General features: G+C 35.0%; 2 protein-coding genes across 6 annotated transcripts; both read right to left on the bottom strand.

Annotated features, from left to right (window-relative positions):
• Positions 1 to 10,025: 10,025 nt before the first annotated feature.
• LOC145641803 (uncharacterized) lies at positions 10,026 to 21,483 on the bottom strand. Of its 5 annotated transcripts, none has more exons than XM_081692768.1 (10): positions 21,264 to 21,483; positions 15,655 to 15,715; positions 15,331 to 15,419; positions 13,266 to 13,538; positions 12,515 to 13,166; positions 12,173 to 12,417; positions 11,658 to 12,055; positions 11,440 to 11,556; positions 11,019 to 11,357; positions 10,026 to 10,920 (listed from the first exon to the last, which is right to left on the bottom strand). In XM_081692768.1, the coding sequence occupies exons 5-7, from the start codon at positions 13,098 to 13,100 to the stop codon at positions 11,792 to 11,794; spliced, it is 1,095 nt and encodes a 364-aa protein (XP_081548894.1). In that variant the 5' UTR covers positions 13,101 to 13,166; positions 13,266 to 13,538; positions 15,331 to 15,419; positions 15,655 to 15,715; positions 21,264 to 21,483; the 3' UTR covers positions 10,026 to 10,920; positions 11,019 to 11,357; positions 11,440 to 11,556; positions 11,658 to 11,791. The 5 variants fall into 5 exon arrangements, with proteins under 5 accessions (XP_081548894.1, XP_081548895.1, XP_081548893.1 ...); XM_081692769.1 differs by having other exon boundaries at positions 11,440 to 11,579; positions 15,372 to 15,419; XM_081692767.1 differs by having other exon boundaries at positions 15,372 to 15,419.
• Positions 15,250 to 19,391, bottom strand: LOC145642888 (uncharacterized). The gene is made up of 9 exons (XM_081694049.1): positions 18,873 to 19,391; positions 17,881 to 18,752; positions 17,612 to 17,716; positions 17,160 to 17,351; positions 16,824 to 17,057; positions 15,948 to 16,739; positions 15,655 to 15,715; positions 15,372 to 15,419; positions 15,250 to 15,330 (listed from the first exon to the last, which is right to left on the bottom strand). The coding sequence occupies exons 1-9, from the start codon at positions 19,389 to 19,391 to the stop codon at positions 15,250 to 15,252; spliced, it is 2,904 nt and encodes a 967-aa protein (XP_081550175.1).
• Positions 21,484 to 22,114: the final 631 nt, after the last annotated feature.

Here is a 22,114-nt window from a genome sequence, read left to right as displayed (position 1 = left end):
ACCTAAGGTTTAAAATTATCTTAGGGTTGACCTAAGGTTTAATGTTGCTTGACTCATCGATTTGACACGACTCAAGGTATAAACGTGACTCGATATGTTTGACTGACTCGAGGTTGACTCGACTCGAAGTGTAATGACACAATTTGTAGCTTTTGTAAAGAAAGAACAGAGAAGAATAGGCAATCCATTGATTCACCTCAGATCAGATCATGGCACAGAATTCAAAAATTCAAAATTTGATGAATTCTGCACCGAACATGGAATGGATCACAATTTCTTTGCTCCTAGGACCCCTCAACAAAATGGAGTGGTGGAACGCAAGAACAGAAGCCTTGAAGACATGGATAGAACAATGCTGATCTCAAGTGGCTTGCCTAGGAACTTCTGGGCAGAAGTAGTGAATACAGCATGTTATATTCTTAACAGAGTATCAGTTAAAGCCATTACCAACAAAACTCCTTATGAGCTGATCAAAGGGAGAAAACCTAATATTTCTTACTTTAGATCTTTTGGTTGTAAATGTTTTGTTCATAACAATGGTAAAAGGAACTTGGGAAAGTTTGATGAACGTAGTGATGAGGCTGTATTCTTAGGATATGCCTCTAATAGTAAAACATATAGAGTTTATAATAAAAGGACAATGTGTGTTGAGGAATCTGTACATATTATATTTTATGAAACTGAACAGTCTTTAAATGATGTACAGGAGTGTGATACTGATTTCGAAATTGGACTTGTCCGCAAGACAGATCCAGATGAAAAATCAACATCATTGTAGAAGCAGCAAGTGGAAATTGGTGAGCAAACGAATCTGGAAGCAAATGAAGTACCAGAAACGGATCCAAGAGCTCCTGCTCAAGAACAAGATCAGAATCAGAATGAGGAGAATCCTGTTGAGGTTCCAACTAAGGCTCAAGAACAAGTTCCTACAGAAGAACCGGTCAACAACGATCAGGAAAGATTGTATCCAGTGAAGGACTTTACACCTAAACGATGGAAACATCATAAATCACATCCTGTTGATGCAATCATGAGTGATATTACAAAAGGAACTCAGACTAGATCTTAGCTTAGGAACTTCTGTGCATTTTATGCATTCCTATCTTCTATGGAACCTAAAAATTATGTTGAAGCTTTAACTGACGCAGACTGGATTAATGCTATGCAAGCTGAACTAAATGAGTTTGAAAGAAATAAAGTATGGCATCTGGAACCTAGACCAAAAGATAAGAAGACAATAGGTCTAAAGTGGGTGTTTAGGAACAAGCTAGATAAGCATGGCATTATTGTCAAAAATAAAGCAAGACTGGTTGTACAAGGTTTCAATCAACAAGAAGGAATAGACTATGAAGAAACATTTGCTCCAGTAGCCAGGTTAGAGGCTATTTGTTTACTTATTGCTTTTGCTGCTTATATGGGATTCACGTTGTTCCAGATGGATGTAAAATGTGCTTTTCTAAATGGATTTCTAAATGAAGAAGTCTATGTGGAACAACCTCTTGGATTTGAAAATCCAGAGTTCCCAAACCATGTCTACAAGCTTGACAAAGCTCTCTATGGGCTGAAGCAAGCTCCTAGAGCATGGTACGAAAGATTGTCAAAGTTCCTATTACAAAATGGTTTTAAACATGGCAAAATAGATAAAACTTTGTTTTTAAAATCAAATGGAACTAACGTATTAGTTGTACAAATTTATGTTGATGATATTTGGTTTGGTGCAACTAATGAATCTTTGTAAAAGTATTTTGCTTACTTGATGAGTGGAGAATTTGAAATGAGCATGATGGGAGAATTAAATTTCTTCCTCGGACTGCAAATAAAGCAATCTGAGAAAGGAATCATGATCCATCAACAAAAGTATATCAAGGAACTGATCAAGAAATACAAACTTGAAAATGCTAAGAGAAATGATACTCCAATGGGTATTGCAACCAGATTGGATGATGATCCATCTGGAACTTGTGTTGATCAACCTATGTACAGAGGTATGATAGGATCTTTACTTTACTTAACAGCTAGTAGACCTGACATATCTTTCAGTGTAGGTTTGTGTGCCAGGTTCCAAGCAAACCCAAAGGAGTCACACCTCAAAGCAGTAAAAAGAATCCTTAGATACTTGAAAGGAACTGATGACTTGTGTCTCTTCTATCCTAGAAGTGACTCATTTGATTTACATGGCTTTACTGATGCTGACTATGCAGGTGATTTGGTGAATACAAAAAGCACTTCAGGTATGGTACAGTTCTTAGGACCTTGTTTAGTTTCTTGGGGTTCCAAGAAGCAAAATACAGTTGCTTTATCTACAGCTGAAGCTGAATACGTGGCAGCAGCAGCATGTTGTTCACAAGTACTTTGGATAAAACAACAGGTTAGATATTTTGGTCTTATTTTTGAATGTGTACCTATCTACTGTGACAACACAAGTGCCATTTGTATTTCTAAAATCTAGTTCAGCACTCTAAGGTAAAACACATCCACATTAGGCATCACTTTCTAAAAGATAATATGGAGCAAGGGAATATTAAATTGGAATTTTGTAGTACGGAATATCAACTTGCATATATTTTGACCAAACCCTTGAACAGAGAAAGATTTGAGAAATTGAGACTGGAACTTGGAATGATCAAGCTGAATTGATTGCTTCTGAAGTTCCTAGATATGGCAAAGTCAAAATAATGGAAATAGAGCGAAAAGAGCATCTAACACAATTTTGGTGTGAAAAGCATAGCTGAAGTGTCACCGTTGTTAACTACCAAAGGTAAGTTCATTAAATTGCTTAACTGTATAAGTTATTACATATGTACATTGCACATATGTAAAAAGCGTGTTCCAATTGTGTTTTTATAAAAATTTCTTTTAAGTTAATTGAATTTTAAAAGAAAAGTTTTTGAAAGATTCATCCAGTAATTTCAAAATTGAAAAATTAATTGAATTTGTTCAATTAATGACTGAACAGTGAAACCTCTTAAATTCCTTCACACCGCTTCATTAATTATAAAAGCTGATTTCACCCACTTCTTTCACCTCATTGTCAAATCAATTAAACCCTTCTCAGTAAAAACTCTTTCAAACTTTAAAAACCTTCCCTAAAACAACAATGGTGATCATTGCTGAAATCGTCTCCTAAAAAAACTCTCAATACTCTGAAAATACAATTCAAGAAGAAGCATCTCCCTTAGCCATGGTAAACTACAAGTCATCCTCTACTTCAAACAAAACTCCCAAAAACCCTAGAAAATCACCTCTGAAACCAAAAGAAGTCGAAAGTAAGAGTGATCAAGGGGAATCCTCTGTCTCAAGTATTCTTCAATGGCTAAAAGAGTGGAAAGAGAAGAAACAAAGTGGGAAGTCTCTTGAAGAGCAAATCGAGGAAGTTGACGATTTTGCTCAAGGTAAAAATTTAGAAGAGACAAAAGAGGAGAACGAAGAGGAAGAAGAGATGAGTGAGGGAGAAGAAGATAAAGAAGAGGAGAAAAATTCAGAAAAAGAAGAATCTGAAAAAGAAGATGAAGAAGAGGAGGTAACTGATCAAGCGGAACTTGAGTCTGACAAATTATTTATGAGATAATGAGTTGCATTGTATTGATGATCTTGGGTAATATTTATAGCCTACAAAAGATAACCTACACAATATAAACTCTATCATATAAACTCCCATAAATCTATCTTAGAATATCACTAAGATATATTATTATCCTAAATATAATATCATAAGATCTATATGGAAAATATATCACAATAATATATTTTCCTATATTCCTAACAAAGTCACAGGCAGGAAGGTATGTAGTAGGACATCGCATTGATGTAGTTTGGTGTAGGAAAGCAAGATTTTTAGAATTTCTTGACTTAATTAAGTTTCAAGGTTGGGAATTTCTGTTGTCGAGAGTTTCAGCAAACTATCTGTACCCTGTTGCTATGACTGAATTTTGTCAAAATTTTCAAGCAAAATTAGGGGTAATTTCGAGTGTTGTTAATGGGGTAAAAATTGAATTGAACATTGAAACCCTAGGTAAAATTCTGAAAACACCTACTGAGGGGTATGAGTCTTATATCAAAGGAAAGGGAAGTGTCAAAGTAGGTAACTATTTGACAGGGGACATTGTTGAGGCTTAGGTGGTCAAAGGGGGAAGAAGGTCATGAGTCACAATGATCTAAGTCCCTTAAACAAATTGTTGTTTAATCTTGTGAAGAAGACTATTTGGCCTAGAACTGCTAAGAAAGGGGAAGCATGCTTGATGGATATGGCAGTAATCTTCTGCATTTCTAAGAATATTAAGGTTAATTTTCCCTCCTTAATGTACCAGCATTTAGCACACTGTGTTCCTAGTAGGACAAAAGTGGGGTATGGAGCCATTTTGTCTACAGTGTTTGAGAATGCTGGAGTAGTTATGAAGGGTAAATATGGGGCTTTGGATGAAAAGCCAGAAAATGTGATCAATGAGGAAACATTAGCTGGGTTAAGTTTGGAGGTTGTGCAAGGAAAAATTCAAAAAATAGAGAAAAAGAAAGAGAAAGTGACAGGGAAGAGGAAAGAAAAGGTTGTGTCTGAGCAGCCTGTGAGAAAGAGCAGGAGGATTTCTGCCAGTGTTGTTCCTTAAACTAGTATGGAACAACCACTGGAGTTGGATGTTGAGGAAAATATCCTCAATGGGCAAGTTGCTGAATTGGTGGACAGGATGGAAAGGGTTGAGAATCAAGTGAAGGATTCTGCTGGAAAACTTCAAATGCTGACCCTGGAAAAGTTGGTGCAGGAGCAGGGGAAGGAGTTAAAGGAACTCAAGAAGCTGGTGCTAAAACAAAACAAGGAACTTCAAGAGCAAAAGAAGTTTCAAGAGCAAGAACTGAACAAGGCTCTACAGGAACAGAAGGAGGAGTTCCTGGTGAAACTCAAGGGTCTTGAAGACAATCTGGAAGCCTCTGCACAACAGACAAAGGAGGACTACAAGAAAATTCTGGAGTTTCTTGAAACCTAGCCTACCCTATTCCTCCTCAATCTATATTTAGCCTAGCCTATTTTCTCTGTCTCAGTCATGTACAACTTTAATTTCTGTTTTTAGTATTTGAACAATTAATTTTGATTGTAAATTTTCTAAATTGTTCAACTGGATGATAAATCTTTTGGTTTTTAATGATTAGTTGGAACTTTGCTTATAATTGTGTGTTTATGTATGAATTGAACACTTACGCACAAAGGTAGAATTTGCTTGAGGTAGCTTAGCAGCGCTGCCTTCAGTTTCCCACACTCGATGAATTGCTTGTGGGGCTGTGGCTAGATGCTTAATACCTTGAAAAATAGGACTTTTTGATAATGCCAAAAGGGGGAAAAGAAGAAGCAAACTTGGAGGCTATAGTTGTTTTGGATTTTAGTTGATAAAGTATCAGAATTCTCTCTGATATGATGCTTGAGTAGTTTAGTTTGTTTAGTTAGTTTTTAGTTTTTGCTTATTTTTTTTATTGCTTTTAGTTTAATTTTTGTTTTGTGAATGTTTACTTTTTGTCAATAAAAAAAAAAATTCAAAAATACGACCTTCTATTTTGTTTAACTTGTTCTAGAGTTTGCTTAAGTTTGTCATCATCAAAAGGGGGGAAATTGTTGAAGCATAATGGTTTTGATGATGAGGAACTTGAACTAAAAGCAAACTCAACTAATAAAGATTTCCTAGTGTGTGATTAGTCAAGGTGCAGAATAATCTTGGTGATTGAAGAACCATCTGAATCTAAGAAGACATGAAGAAGATCTTTATTGAAGAAGTTAAACAAATCAGAGGAAGAGTTCTCTAACAAGAACTAAGTTCCCTAACAAAAACGTTCCCTAACAGGAACTTGAAGACTAGCAGTTAGGTTCTTTGGTGGAACTTGATATGCTTGGAGCCCAAGTAATTCATCTGATCAGAGTGCGGCGCAGCAATAATAGTTAAGGTTTTATTCTTAGAAATTATTGTTAATATGGTAAGTAGGTTAGTGCACGAAATTTATTAGAAACGTGATAAGTTTGCTTGGTAAATAAAATAAATATGGAAAATAAGAAAAGATAAATTTTAGGAAAAGATTTTCTATAAAGATTATTTTTCTCTAAAGTCGGTTTATTAAGAAAGATAAGTCTTCTCACTACGTGAAAAAATGAATTTAGCACCGGTTCAAACCCGGCCTAAGGCACCGGTTTGAACCGGTGCCAATGTGGGGGGTGCCAAAAAGGGGTTTAAAAAGGCACCGGTTCAAATCGGTGCCAAAACTCAGAATAGGCACCGGTTAACCGGTGCTAAAAATGGCAAAAAAATAATAATTGCTTGTTTTTGGCACCGGTTAACCGGTGCCAAAAGTGCCCCAAAATTTTTTTTTTTTATTTTTTTTTTGTTTTATCGTTTTATCCACTTAAAAATTAAATAGACTAAATTAATAACCACATCAAAACATAAATCCAATATCATGAATATTTACAGTATATGATAATAAAAAAAAAAAAAAATTATAATATACATCAATAAAATAGTTTGATTACAACATATAAGTACGAAAAAAAATTACAATATAAGTTAAAAAAAAAATTACAATATAAATTAAAAAAAATTACAATATCAATAAAAAAAAAACATTCATATCTAAATTAGTATTCTTGTATCTTGTTTCTTCGATTTCAGATCTAAATAACATACCTGCACCAATTAGAACAAAAAAAAATCGATTAATATAATCAAGCTTCAAAAAAAAAAACCCAGAAATTTAATCCCAAAAATTCAAACCCAGAAATTTAATCCCAAAAATTCAAACCCAGAAAAAAATTGAAATCGAAAAAAAACTTGAAAACCCAGTATTCGAATAAACCCAGAAAACGAAAAAAATTGAAAACGAATAAACCCAGATCAAAAAAAACCAAATCGAATAAACCCAGAAAAAAAAAAAACCAATAACCGATTAAAATAAAAATCAAAAACTGATTATAAACCCAGAAAATAAAAAATAAAAATCGATAAAAAAAAACTCAGAAAATAAAAATCAAAAACGAAATAAATCGCTTAAATTAAAAAAAAATCGATTAAAATAAAAAAAAAAAAAAACCCAGAAATAAATATATAAAAAACGAATTAAAAAAAAATCGATCAAAAAATTGATTAAGACAAAAAACCAGAAATAAAAAACAAAAACGAATCCAGAAAATAAAATCTTGGATTAAAAAAAAAAAACAAACCCAGAAAATAAATATATATATAAAAAAAAAACCGAATTCAAATGTTTAACAAAAAACAAACCCAGAAAATAAATTAAAAAAAAACAAAAAAAAAACCTCGAATTGGTTATGCATGTGGTGGTCTTGGTGGTGTTGCATGTGGTGGTCTTGGTGGTGGTCTTCAATAGAAAGAAAGAAGGAGATCGAGAAAGAAAGAGAAGGAGATCGAGAAAGAAAGAGAAAGGAGATCGATATTTCTGTGGGCTGGGCTGGGCCGGAGGTGGTGGGTTGTGACGGTGGTTGTTGTGGCGGTGAAATGGCGGCTCAAAAACTAATTACTTGAGAAGGAGAAGGAAGGAGGAGGAGAGGAGAGAGAAAGAGAAAGAGGAGGAGAGGAGAGGAGAGAGAAAGAAGAATGAACTAGATTAGGGTTGAGAACAAATAAGTAGCAGCCGCCTTTTTTTTTTTTTTTTTTTTAATACTTAAAATACCGGTTCACAAAGGCACCTGTTCAAACCGGTGGCCTTTATGTTTTTGGCACCGGTTTGGACTGAACCGGTGCCTTTTATTCTGCTTTAACTTCCCACTAATTTTGTAGCCCATTTTTGGCACCGGTTTGGACTGAACCGGTGCCAATTAGGGGGTGCCTTTTTGATATTTTCTACTAGTGTCTTAATAAATATCTTTTTATACTTATTTTTGGAAAAGATTTTATTTCACTTGATTTGCAAAAACCGTGTTTAAAAGATAAGTCAAGTTAACATATTTTTCTTTTTAGAAAACCTACTTTCTATACAAGTGTTACTTGTATAAATAGTAGAGAAAAAAATGATTTAGGTTTTTGTGAGTTTATGCGTGGAGAAATCACAGTGCTTTAATTAAGTAAGTTTACCAAGCTTTTAACTTGTCATATTAGTTTCGGATTTCGTGCATTGCTTACCTATCATAATAGGCGTCTTATATTTGTATTGGTTGGGTTATTTGGGTGATATTTATAGTTTGTGTTACATACAGTTTTGTGTAAGCTTCTTGGTGAGGCTGTGAGTTTTGTACTAGGGTGGTACGAGTGTTTTGTACTTTGGCAGTACGTGTAGTACTTTGGTGGTACGAGTGAATCTAAGTGTGGTGCTTAGATTGGGTAGGATAGGGTCCTATCAAGTAGCAAGTACAGTGAGGAACTTGTGAAATAAAGGTATGTGTCTAATAGGTTGTAACTCGGTGTTTGCCCTATTATAGTGAAGTGTTTTGTGTTTGAAATCCCTAAGGTAGGGTCGAGGTTTTACTTCCAGTTGGGCCCTGGAAGGTTTCCTCGTAAAATCTGTGTGTTTTCTTAAGTTCCTATACGCATTGTTTATTTATCCGCAAAAAGTAGTCATTAGGAACTCAATACAATTCACCCCCCTCTTGTATTAATCGTCTCAACTAACACATTGGCTTATTAAGCCCGGATGATGACCTGCTTCTTGCCTCAATCAAGCTCGACTGTGTGGTTTCTCAACCAAGCCCAACTAATGGGCAGCTTTGTTCCTCAATCAAGCCCGGCTGCGAGGCTGCTTTGTTCATCCTAAAAAGCCGGCAGAAGGGGCTATTTCCCGCCTTGGTTAAGCGGCTGCCATGGCTCAAATGCTCATCAATTAATTCCGGTTGTATGAGCAGCTTCCCTCGCAAGTTGCCCCGGCTGTAGTGGCATCTTTGCTCGTCACAAAAGCCGGCTGAAGAAGCAGCATTCCTTGCCAATTTATCCCGGTTGACAAGGCTCAATTGCTCGTCAATTAAGTCTGAATTTAAGGGCATCCTTGCTCATCAATTTACCCCGACTGTATGGGCAGCTTTCCTTGTCAATAAAGCCGGATGTAGGGGCTATCTATGTTCATACTTTGACCCAAAAATTTGAGGGTGAGCAAAGGTAGTAAGTCGGCCCTCAATATTGGTTGTATCATCATTGAAGAACCTCAATTGCTTGAAGTTTTCTTGAGACGGCAAAGCTGCATTTGAGGGCACAAAACGACAATAATGATATCTATATTTTGTACAATATAGTGAGTGAGGCGGCAACCATATGTAAAAATGTGAAGTGGAAAGCACCAGCTCTATATTCAAGCGGCTTTAACATGGTTAAATTACCATGGAACCTCAGCCTTCTTACCCTGCGTAAGATGAGCTAGCGGTTGCTTGGCACACTAGTACATAATTAACCTTAAGTAACACCCTAAAAGTGTTACACAAAGTGGTAAAAGTGTTATTATAGACAATAGGTAACACTTTATTGGGTGATACATCCGCCCATGTTACCAAAGGTCTTATGTAACACTTTGGGTAACATTAGGTAACACTTTTAAAAGTGTTATTATAAACCCTTTTATGTATAACTTTTAACATTATTAGTATCATTTCTAAAGTGTTACTATTTATTTTTTATGTAACACTTACTTATCTTTAGTAACATTTTTCAATCATATAGTATCACTTTATCCGACATTATGTATCACTTTTTCGAACTAATGTAACACTTTGTTGATTATTAGGTAACATTTTTCAATCATGTTTTGACATATAGTAGCACTTTATTCGACATTATGTATCACTTTTTACAAAGTATTGTAACATTTTATAGATTAATAGGTAACATTATTATTATTATTATTATTATTATTATTATTATTATTATTATTATTATTATTATTTATTATTATTATTATTATTTATTATTATTATTATTATTATTATTATTATTATTATTATTATTATTATTATTATTATTATTATTATTTATTATTTATTATTATTATTATTTATTATTTTTTAAAAAATATAAGAAAACATAAATTATATGTACAACAACTATATGAATACGTAATCAACACATAATAGAAAATAATTTGGATTGAAGTAACTTCATATTTCTCACAAAAAAAATCCATAAACACCAATTTAAATGTTTGGCCAAACAATATAATATTCCAAACACAAAGAATATTAAGTTCGATCTCTAGCTTGGAAAAAGTAAGGAAAAACAAAAAACTTCCAATTTCAAAAAAGACAACGATAACAATAAAAAAAACATTAATAATAACAGCGTATAGCAGTAGCTACACAGCTAGCTAGCAGAACGGCAAATGTCATCAGCAGTCTTTAGCAGAAACTAGCAGTAGACAGTAGTGGAAGCTTCCAGCAATAGCAGACATGAATGGGCAGCAACCAGCAGTAGTAGACATGAGTTGGCAACCGAATGGGCAAGATTCAGCAGCAAAACAACAGCAACACAGCTGAAAACAGCAATAGAGACAGCAGTAGCAGCAAAACAGCAGCATAATAGCTCGAAACAGCAGCAAAATAGCTCGAAATAGCAGCCAAACAGCGCGAAACAGCAGCAAAACAGCTCAAAACTGCTGAAAACAGCAATAGAGACAGCAATAGAAGCAAAACAGCTCAAAACAGCAGCAAAACAGCTCGAAACAGCAGCGAAACAGCTCAAAACAACAGCAAAACAGCTCGAAACAGCTCAAAACAGCTGAAAACAGCAGCAAAACAGCTCGAAACAGCAGCGAAACAGCTCAAAACAGCAGCAAAACAGCTCGAAACAGCAGCAAAACAGCAACAGAGACAACAGTAGCAGCAAAATAGCTCGAAACAACAGCAAAACAGATCAAAAGAGCAGCAAAATAGCGGTAGCAGTAGCAAAAAAGTAGTAAAAGAAAGTTCTTGTTGATCATCAATTGCTATCCCAATTCTTCATCTTCATCCGTTTGATCCTATGTGTGAAAGCAACATGTATCAAAAAACTAGAACAAAAATTAAATAATTCAATAATAAGAGTTTGTGCTATTTAAAAGATTATACATTAACTTACCTCATTTCGTTGTTGCTCATTAGAGTGTACAATGGGAATATGATCTGTAAGTTCTGGATTGGATGACACATTTTCAAGTGATCGAGTCAAAGTATCCAACACTTCAGGATCACTTTGCTTGAGCATCTTCATTAATTCTGCTACAGTTTCTTTCACAATTTGGTCTTTATAGGGCTTTAAGAACTCATCGGGAATTATTGGATTGTTGCTCTTTCCCCTTAGTGAACATATCCCTGGTTGCTTTTTTCTATGGCCAAAGTTATTTGGTTTATTCATTACTTCATAGTATGCAACATCTCCATCAATTTCACTTTGAATTTGTACCTCCTCCATCTTGTCCTATAATGGGAATCTAACAATCAAACAACTTATTTGAGACAAATAATCATATTCAAAAAAATATGCAAACAACAGGACTTACAATGTTACTTTGGGTGGGCTCATAAGATGTTTTGTATTTCTTATCTGCTTTCCTTTTACGACTTTCTTTGTACATGAGTGCCAAGGATGGTGGCTTTTTTTCAACATCTAGTTGTTGCTGGAATAAAAAAAAAACACATCCTAATAATAATTGAATGAATATTGTTTACATGATCCTAGTGAGAAAGATATAGAAGGAAAAATGGTATAAAAATATACCAATTTATGATGTTTCCTCGCTAAAGTCATAGGACCCATGGTATGCCTATCTTTTTGATCTATACTTATTTCCCTTTTCTTCTGGCTGTCTTCCTGCATGCATGCATAACACACGGTTCATAGTTTAACACATTTCAATTTGAGAAAGAAATAAACAATTGTAATATAAATGGAAACAAACAACATAACTCTACATGGACTGGTTCCAAATTCCAAAATTCTAGCAACTCTTTGAAATGTGCTTCTGGAATTGTATTAGGTGGATTTGCCAACCTATCACCATCATTGTCGTACGGAGTAAAGTGTGTTGCCTTTACACTACATTTATATCTACGCCACAGCCTTCCCACGGATGTCAAAACACAATCTTTACCTTTTTCCGAGATTATGTATTTCTTCTGTATTAAGTAAAATATTAAACAACAAATTAGGAAGCAATAAATTACGTCAGCCACTTAACATATAATAGCACATAAACTAATCAAATCACACCATTTAAAAAAAAAGGTGCATACCTTCACGTAACTCCAAATTTGTTCCTTGTCCGGAACATAATGCCAACTAATCTTGTTCAACGGTGCTAGAGAAGAATTACGAGCTAAAGTCCCTAAGAATCTTGTAAATGTATTCACAGTCTTATCATCGGGACCAATAGGCTTTCCCATTTCATTAATAACAATAGGCTTACGCTCCTCTAATGTCCATTCATGGACATCTTTACACATAGTTGGTCCTCTAGTTTGCTTACTTTTTGGAGGTGCTACATGAATATTAACTCGACAAAGTCATTAAAATCATATATTGCTCTTAACATATCTATCTTAAAATATTTAGAACGGAATGATAGTGATCATTACCTATTTGTTCACTTTCTTGCTCTTGATTCATTAGTGGTACATCTTGCATTATTCCTAGCTCCTCAGGGGTAAGAGTACTCAAATCCTCACTAAAAGCATCTTCTTCATCATCATATTGTTCCAAAATGCGTTCATTTGAACCCATATGATTCTCATAATCTTCCTGTAAGTCATGTCCAAATCTTTGTGGTTGTGAAAAACTTTGTACTTGTGAACTCCCTAAATGCCAATCTGAACTAGCCATGTTAACAGGCTGTGAACTAGTCATGTTAACAGGTCGTAGTTGTCGTCGTAGTAATAAATCACTTTGTTTTGCTCTCCTCTCTTTTTCACGTAACTGTGTTTGCATTTGCCTATAAGCACTGAGTGAACCAGGGGCAACCACTGTCTTACTCTGCCCTGCCTTAGTTTGGATACCATTCCCAATCCCAACCTCTTTCTCTTGCTGATTATGGATTCCTGATTTTTTTTGTGCAGTAGACTTGCCCAATTGGATTTTTCTTTGTGTTGAATCTCTCCCTTGTAATCCTTGATCAGAGTGTTGTCTCTCGGTGTCTTGAAGATGCATCTTAATTTGATTAGCCATTGGTACTGAAGAGACACATGCCGTGTCCTTAGTGTTTGTGGTTATCTTCCCTCTCAATGCCACAACCTGAAATTAAGTATTCACGAGAATCATTAAACAAGTATTACATGATTTTTGAATAGTTATGATTCACAAAATTAAGTTGTCAAAAAAAAAATTTACCACCTTCTTTGAACGAGATCTCAAGTTTACAGCGTTTTTCCTTATCTCATTTTCATCCTCTTCACTTGAGTGGTTCAGTTCACCCTCGTCATCAGGTGTATACTCGGCAGTATCTTTAGTCACCTTCTTCCTTTTTTTTCGTTTGTTTCGATCCCTTCATTGACTGTTTCATTTCATAAGCCATGGATGTAACCCCTAAATCCTTCATCCTGATTCTATTTTGTTCTATAGTTTTTTGTCTAAGTTTCTCATATTCTGCCATCTAAATCTGTCTTCCTACAAAGAACACACAAGGCAGTCAGTTAGAAATTCCACCAGAACAAAAACTCAGCAGTGAGCACAAGTGACACAAAATTCAGAATTCTCTATTATATTTATATAGTAACCTTATAGTCTGATAAGTAATCCAAAAACCAACTAAAAAAAAGGTCCAAGTAAGCAAAACTTAGTTTATTATATTATGCAAGGTATATACACCAGTTGAGAGATATTACCAGAGAGTTGATTATTTGACATGTTGGGGTAATGGGAATTGAACCTCCAACCTCTTAGTTGAGAGGGTGGGATCTCTAATTTTCTACCATCAAGTTCCCACTTGATTCTCATACCTTACTGCTTCTTTGAATGCAGGAAATGCAATCACATATATACTTCGTATTAAGCATGCAACAATGTTATGCAGTTATTGTGTACAAGTAAGAAGTTTAAAACCATTAATAGACACAATCCATGGCTTTGTGTAATTTCACAACATAATAAGAACAATTTCTTTTTGGAATTGGTCAAAGCAGTAGAAAAAAGTCAAAACAGTAGAAAAGGAGCTAGAAGTCACAGAAGCGCACACTGAAGCCATCAATAACTCTAATAACAGCTTCAAGAACATAAATAAGATTTTAGGCCAAATAGGCACTAAAACAAAGCTAACAAACCTGAACCCAGTAAACCATCCTTGCTGGAAAGAATATTTCAAAAATAAAACAGCAGCCATTCTCAAGTAGCACAAACAACCAAAGATAGTTAAGATCTTCATGTAAAAGGGTAACAGAAAGGTGGAAAAATAAAAAGTCTAATAAGGGGCTGCAAGCTGATGATAGTGGAGAACAACAAACAATATAGCAGTTTATAATAAAAGGTCTGAGTCCATTGTTTTAATTGCACACTCTTTTTACATGGTTTTTTCCTTTGATGATATTATCAAAAGTAACTGAATTTCAATAACCTTCAATTGAACGACATTATGATCTGAATGTATTATGGAGTAAGTTCTTTTAAGGAACATGATTTATGTATGGAGTAAGTTCTTTTAAGGAACAATGTTTCTCATGCTCATAATCAATTCACATGTTCTGAAATTCAGCACTGAATTCAATTCTGAATTTCAGTTCTGAATTCAGCTCTGAATTTCAGTTTTGAATTTCAGTTCTGAATTCAGCTCTAAATTTCAGTTCTGAATTCAGCTCTGAATTTCAGTTCTGAATTCAGCTCTGAATTTCAGTTCTGAATTCAGCTCTGAATTTCAGTTCTGAATTCAGCTCTGAATTTCAGTTCTGAAATTCAACACTAAATTCAGCTCTGAATTTCAGCTCTGAATTCAGCTCTAAATTTCAGCTCTGAATTCAGCTCTGAATTTCAGCTCTGAATTCAGCTCTGAATTTCAGTTCTGAATTCAGCTCTGAATTTCAGTTCTGAATTCAGCTCTGAATTTCAGTTCTGAAATTCAACACTAAATTCAGTTCTGGATTTCAGTTCGGAATTCAGCTCTGGATTTCAGTTCTGAATTCAGCTCTGGATTCCAGTTCTAAATTCAGCTCTGGATTCCAGTTCTGAATTCAGCTCTGGATTTCAGTTCTGAATTCAGCTCTGGATTTTAGTTCTGAATTCAGCGTTGGATTTCAGTATACTCAAAGGTACCAAAATTCCCAAGTATGATGGTGCAAGTTGGCTGCAGCAAAGTTTAATTAAGATACCAAGGTCCGTCATTGCAAAATTAAGAATCATAATCAGAGCATACATACAATTCATGAAGCTCTTTGCTCAAAATGAATACACAATAGCACAGAAACATAACCTGAAAAAAGCAGTTGAGCACAGAAAGAGCATGCATATCACCTGAGCAGAGGAAAAGCACCTAAGCACAGAAAAAGCACCTAAAAGCACCTGAGCACCAGATTGCAGTAAAACTCTGATTAGCTAATAGTCTAAGTCATATATTGATCTTGCTAATACTCAGACTCAGACTGTTAGCAAGATTAATTTACCTCACACGCTAGCTTTATAAATCTTGCAAAAAGTGTGACGCAAATTAATCTTCCTAGAACTAAAGTCTGATCATTTATAATCATGCAGTGCAAAGATTAAAGTTCATTGAAATTATGTAAATAATAGAAAGTACCTTAGTGAAGCCCACACAACTAACCTGCTGCCGGAGCACCAAGATACCACACAGCTCAAAACTGCCAAATGTAAATACTGTCACTATAGTATCAAACCTCAAATAAATTTAATAATTTATATAAAGGTTAGAGTAAATTCTGTAGCACAACACTAAATTTAACAACTTATAAATTTCATAAGAAAACAAGCTCAAACAGAAAAATAGAACACTTCAATAATAGTTTGTCAAATCTAAATAATAAGTTCAAACGAAGGATAATTATTATAAAAAAAATAATCTAAACATGTCACTTTGATGGTTCCATCCAATCCCAATCAGTTTCATCTTTATCGGAACTTTCTTCGTGATTATGATCCCTCCTTTCATGGTCAACGGGCACCTCAACTCTGTCATAAGGAGCTTCTCTGCACCAACTTTGGTGTTCATCTCCATCAGTAGCCAGAATTACATCCTCTGCGGGTTCACGAACTTCATTCATATATGTGTGTTCAGATCGCCCCTCGGCATAAAAAAAGTCTCTTGGCAAATTTCTGTGCACATAATGCCAATCTTCTTCAAGGCCGTCTTGAGTGTAGAACACTTGATGCACTTGTGATGCCAAGACAAAAGGATCATCTTTAGAACACAATTTCTTAAAGTTAACGCGAGTGAGTCCATAATCATCTACTTCCACATGGAACCAATCACACTCGAACAACACAACATTAAATGAACTCCAATAATCGACCTCAATTATCGATTTTATAGCCCCATAATATGTGACATTACCAAGAACAGGATTGTGATCCTTGCTACTTGCAAAGCTTGGAGTCAAAGCGGTTAAAGAGACTCCGCTATTTTGAGTTTTACACCTTTCATCATGATCTCTAGTGTAGAACTTATATCCATTGCAAAAATATCCGGTGTACCTCCTTGCAATAGTAGAAGGACCTTTTGATAGCCACTTAATATGATCCGGGACATTATCCACCACAACCTTTTCTCTAAACCAAACCATGAATTCATTGCTATGCTCTTGCGCCTCTTTCCACCTTCTTTTTCGTTTGTCTCTAGACTTCTTCTTCACAAACTCTTCATGTTCCCTTCATAGTATTAACCATATAAGTAAGGTAATAAAACAATATAAATGTAAACACAGTTGATAAGATATTAAAAAAATTACTCACTTGATGTAATTCTCAACTTGGTCATCTTCACAATTAAACAACACATAACGATGTGCTAGAGCCATTGTGTCTGAATCAAGAGTATATGCCTTCCCTTTCTTCTTCCCTTCCTTTTTCCTCCCAAGAGGATAACCTGCCTTAGGGAATAAAGGTGATTCTTCATCAATTTCATCAGTTTTCTCTTGACTTTTGTTAAACCACTTAGATCGTTTCTTTACACTAGCATTCAAATACCTAGAGCAAAATATCAAGCACTCTTCAACCAAATAACCTTCCGCTATAGAAGCCTCAGGGCGACATCGGTTTTTAACATATGATTTTAACTTTCCGAGGTACCTTTCTATAGGGTACATCCACCAATCACACACCGGTCCACCACGCTTGATTTCATCAACCAAATGAATTGGTAAGTGGATCATTATGTCAAAAAAAGGTGGAAATATTCTTTCTAGTTCACAAAGAGTCTCGACAATTCCTGCTTGAAGGCGATCCAAATCTTTCGGATTGATGACTCTCTTGCATATTTCCCTAAAAAAGCCACTCAATCTCATAGAGGTAAAGCAACGTGCTTTGGTAAAGTTTTTCTAATTGCTGACGGAAGCAAGTGTTGCATTATTATATGAGCATCATGACTCTTGTACCCTGATATTTTCCCCTCCTTGACTTGTACACACCTTGCAATATTTGATGCACAACCTTGAGGCAGCTTTGCCTTCTACAAAACACTACAAAATATGCTTTTCTCTTCCTTTGTCATTGAGAATGATGCTTTGGGAAGTAAAACATACCGCTCGTCATCTGTATCTATAGGATGTAGTTCTTCCCTTATACCCATTTCTTGCAGATCTAATCGAGCCTTATGATGATCTTTTGACTTTCCAGGTACATCTAATCTAACAAAGTTGCCAGCACATTATCACATACATTTTTTTCGATGTGCATGACATCCAAATGATGACGACAACCACAATCTTTCCAATAAGGCAAAGTGTGGAAGACAGAGGACTTTCTCCAAGGACAATCTACATATTTCTTCTTTGGTTGTAACTTTCCAAACTTGTTTTCCCAGTTTTCCAACAAGCTTAAAATTTGATCCCCTGTTAAAGGATCTGGAGATGTCCTCTCTTCCTTTTCCCCATTAAAAGACACCATATCATGCCGCCAAGGATGATTTTCATCTAACCATCGACGATGAGCCAAATAACAGGATTTGTTACTATGACTCAAGTGATGATGAACAGTCTCGTAGTGACAATAAGGGCATGCAAACTTCCCTTTGGTGCTCCAACCCGATAACATAGCATAACCTGGAAAGTTGCTAGTGGTTGATTGTAAAGCTGCATGCATCTTAAATGTTTGACGCTTCTCCGCGTCATAGGTGTCTAACCCATACTCCCACAAATCTTTGAGTTCTTGAACCAATGGTTGAAGATAGACATCAATGTCATTTCCAGGAGAGGTGGGCCCGGGAATAAGGAGAGATAGCATTAAAAATTCTGGCTTCAAGCACAACCATGGTGGTAAGTTATAATTAATTAGAACAACAGGCCATGTACTATGTTGTGTGCTCATAGTTCGAAATGGATTGAATCCGTCACTTGCGAGGCCCAAACGAACATTACGTGTCTCACTAGCAAAATCTGGGTACTTTTGGTCAAACTCTTTCCATGCCTCACCATCAGCGGGATGCCGCAATAAATCATCTTTATTTCTTTCTTCATCGTGCCACCTCATTAGCTCTGCTGTTTCTGAACACATGTACAACCTTTGAAGCCTTGGTTTAAGAGGGAAATGCCAAAGAACTTTTTCAGGGACTTGATGCACTTTCTTAGGTGGTTGATTGCTAATATCTTCTGGGGATTCAGTCTGTGTTTCTTTCCACCTTGGAGCATGACAAACATAGCAAGACGTGGCAGCTTCATGCTCCTTCTAATATAGCATACAATCATTACGACATGCATCAATCTTGTCATAATGAAGATCCAGATCTTTTATCAATTTCTTTGCCTCATTAAAAGAGTTAGGAAAATTGGATGCATGCGGTAACACTTCTCGAAAAAGCTCCAAAAACTCTGAAATTGCTATATTAGTTAACCCATGAGTACACTTCAAAAGGTAAAAACGAATAATAAATGATAGCTTTGAAAATTTTTTGCACCCAGGATATAACTCTTGTTTACCATCTTCAACTAACTTATACAACTTCTTAGCCTCATCATTCGGCTCATCACCAACACCTTCATACCTTTCTGCCACATCTCTATGAACATCATATATCAGACGTTCAATATCATCATGCATGTCTTCAACATCCCTCTTAGTATTTGATGTTGATGACATGCCCTTTTCATAACAATGCCATCCTTCAGTGCTGCCAGGCTCAATCCCGTTTGCAATCAAATGATTGAACATTGTCTCTCTACGATGCCAAAAGCGATGATAGCACGCCTTACAAGGGCAAGTAATTTGATCTCCAATTGCTCGTAAAGAGAACGCTTTATCTAAATAATCCTCTACACCTTTCTCATACTCATGACTAGATTGTAAGAAGTTGGTCCAACTACTCATTTCGTCTCCTTTATCAAAATTTAAACACAACGAATTTAAAGATTTAAAATATTGGCATATAATTTTAACATTTATAAAAGGGATGACAATATATTTAATCAAGGACCAAGGCAAGCCCTTTCAAGCTTTAAGTATTGAATAAGGAAAGAAAATCTAAAACTGACTTAATCAAATGAAACTATAGCTAAACTAATTTTATTAATCCTTATTCTAAACAAGCTGTTATAATGACTGAAAAACTAGCTACTAACATAATTACTATCAGATTTCCGGGGTAATAACCCCAAGCTAATAATCATTCGATTGCAAGTCACATCACAACAAGCCAAGCATATATACATGCATACATATAAAATGAAAATCATGTTGCAAGCCACATGACTATTGAGAACATTGACTTAAAAAAAAAAAAAAAAAAAAAAAAAAAAAAAAAACAAACTACACAGGTATGTCTCAATATTTCTGTTCAAATTCCAATCTGTCAAAGTTCTGACAACTTCAGTTTATTATATGGTGGGAAGGACTAATCAGAGGTGTCATTACCGTGGCCTTATCCTACAAAGCATAAATATTCATTTTGTGATTTGTAGAAAAAATCTGCAACACTGAACCTTTTTTTTTTTATAATGAAATTATATTACTCCAGTTTTCAGGTTTTGTAGAGGTATAAATTGAGAGATCGTTGATGATCAGTTGTAATCTCATTGTTGTTCTGTTTAGTACTCTGGTTAGTTTTCTGCATACCCTCTTCATTTCTATATATTTTTTGTGCGTGTGTTACACCAGAATTTTACCCAACATTGAATTGCATAGCCTAAATAATATTCGCCCTTACAATTTTTCTATATAACGCAGATAAATACACACACCAGTTTGGAAGCGGAAAAGGATGCAGAACACTGTACTTATAATCAAAACTTGTGAATTTCAAGCATCATAAATGTTTAGTGCTTATATTGGTATAAAAGATAGTGTACAACGTTTTTTCAATGGAAAAAACAAACTATGAACAGATAGTTCAATATTATAATTCTAAGAATTAAAGATATTTAACCTTCCCTAATACATTATTTTGATATTGATAGGTGAATGATTGAACCAAGTTAGGAATTAATAAAGTCATGAAGGCTAATAGCATCAAATTTTAAGGCTCGCACCGGGCTGCCCCGGGTTAACACACCCAACACAGATTCTATCAACATTTTAAACAAAACAACATCTAATGATTCTAATGAATTTGAAAATATGTTCAGCTTCATGACATTGCATAACATCAACATAATTACCATAATTAATCGAATGCTACAAAAGCACACACAATTGATCAACAGCCTCGACAATCAAAGATATTACAATTTCGCTGCAAATGTAGACACTCCAAGCAATATCGACAATATCAATGTTAATTAAATTTCTATGGGACCTCTAAACTAAATTCAATACCTTAGAACTTAACAAAATAATTAAATTGAACAATAAAACCATTTATTTCAAGACAAAATTAAAGAATCCTTGAAACAAACCCAGAAAAACTACACAAACCCAAAAAATGTATATCAACTTAAGCTAAATTAAAACCTAATAGCGACCTTGGCCTAACAGTATCTAATTTTGGGGGAAACAATCAATATCCATAACATGCAAACTCGAAAAACCAAAAACTTTATCACCGCAATCAGCCACTAATGCACAAGAAAATTCTGAATCAACGAACCAAACTCAAAGTACCGAATCAGGAATTTAAAAAAGAAAAAAAAAAAACGCCAAAAACCGTTCAGAATCAAATTAAAAAAATAAATGCTATAAACTAATTGTAATAATTCATTGATTCTTGAAAATTATGATTAAATATCCTAAAAATTCAAAAAATACCTGAAATTGGAAGCACAAATTCGATGAAATCTAGGATCACGATCGAGGCAACGACTAATGAATTGATGAAATCGAGCGAGACAACGTATGGGTCTAAACCTAAGGGATTATCGTTCCTAGCTACGAGCAAACTTTTGAGAGATTGAATTCTTCTTTCATATTTTTTCTTTAGTCTGAGGACTAACGACTTCATAATGTTTTTTGGCCCAAAATATTTTTCTTTTCCCCTTTGGCGGCAATAATTAGCTCAATGAATTGGTGAATTTAATTTGGGGATTAGCACTACTTTTTCAATTGCAAAATTTAATTTTTTTTTTCTAAAAAAAATAAAGTGTTACCGTGAAATGTTACCTATTTTACAAGTGTTACTATGTAATGTTACTTACTTTAAAAGTGTTACATTTTATATTAATGTTATCAAAGTGTTACTTATAAATTGAATTACTTTGAATTACAAAGAGTGTTACCAAAACGTGTTACATAAAATCAATTATGTACTAGTGGCACTATCATGCCGTCTATGTACTTTGGAAGCAACTTGATTAATAGAGCTTAGTTACTTGGCCTTCCATGGCCGTCTGTCAATATGAAGTTTAGAAAATGTTGGCTTACATTCATCCAAACGGTTGAATGCCAAGCTCCTCCCAGTCGGGAAATGATGATGTTGAAAGCAACAACGGAGACGGATGTTGTGCCGGCTTTCATCACTTTTCTCTAATAGTGTACACAGCAAGTCAGCTCAGCACAGTTGCATTGCAGGCGCCATTGGGCATCATTGCTTGACAATTAAGCCTACTGTAGGGGCTGCTTGGTTCATACTCAAGCTTAGCCGCAGAGCAATGGCTCATTGA

The sequence above is a fragment of the Chenopodium album genome, chromosome 8, assembly GCF_948465745.1.
Source record: "Chenopodium album chromosome 8, dcCheAlbu1.1, whole genome shotgun sequence".
NCBI classification, from domain to species: Eukaryota; Viridiplantae; Streptophyta; class Magnoliopsida; order Caryophyllales; family Amaranthaceae; genus Chenopodium; species Chenopodium album.
The sequence above is the reverse complement of the archived record's forward strand: the minus strand, read 5'-3'. Positions and strand labels throughout refer to the sequence as shown.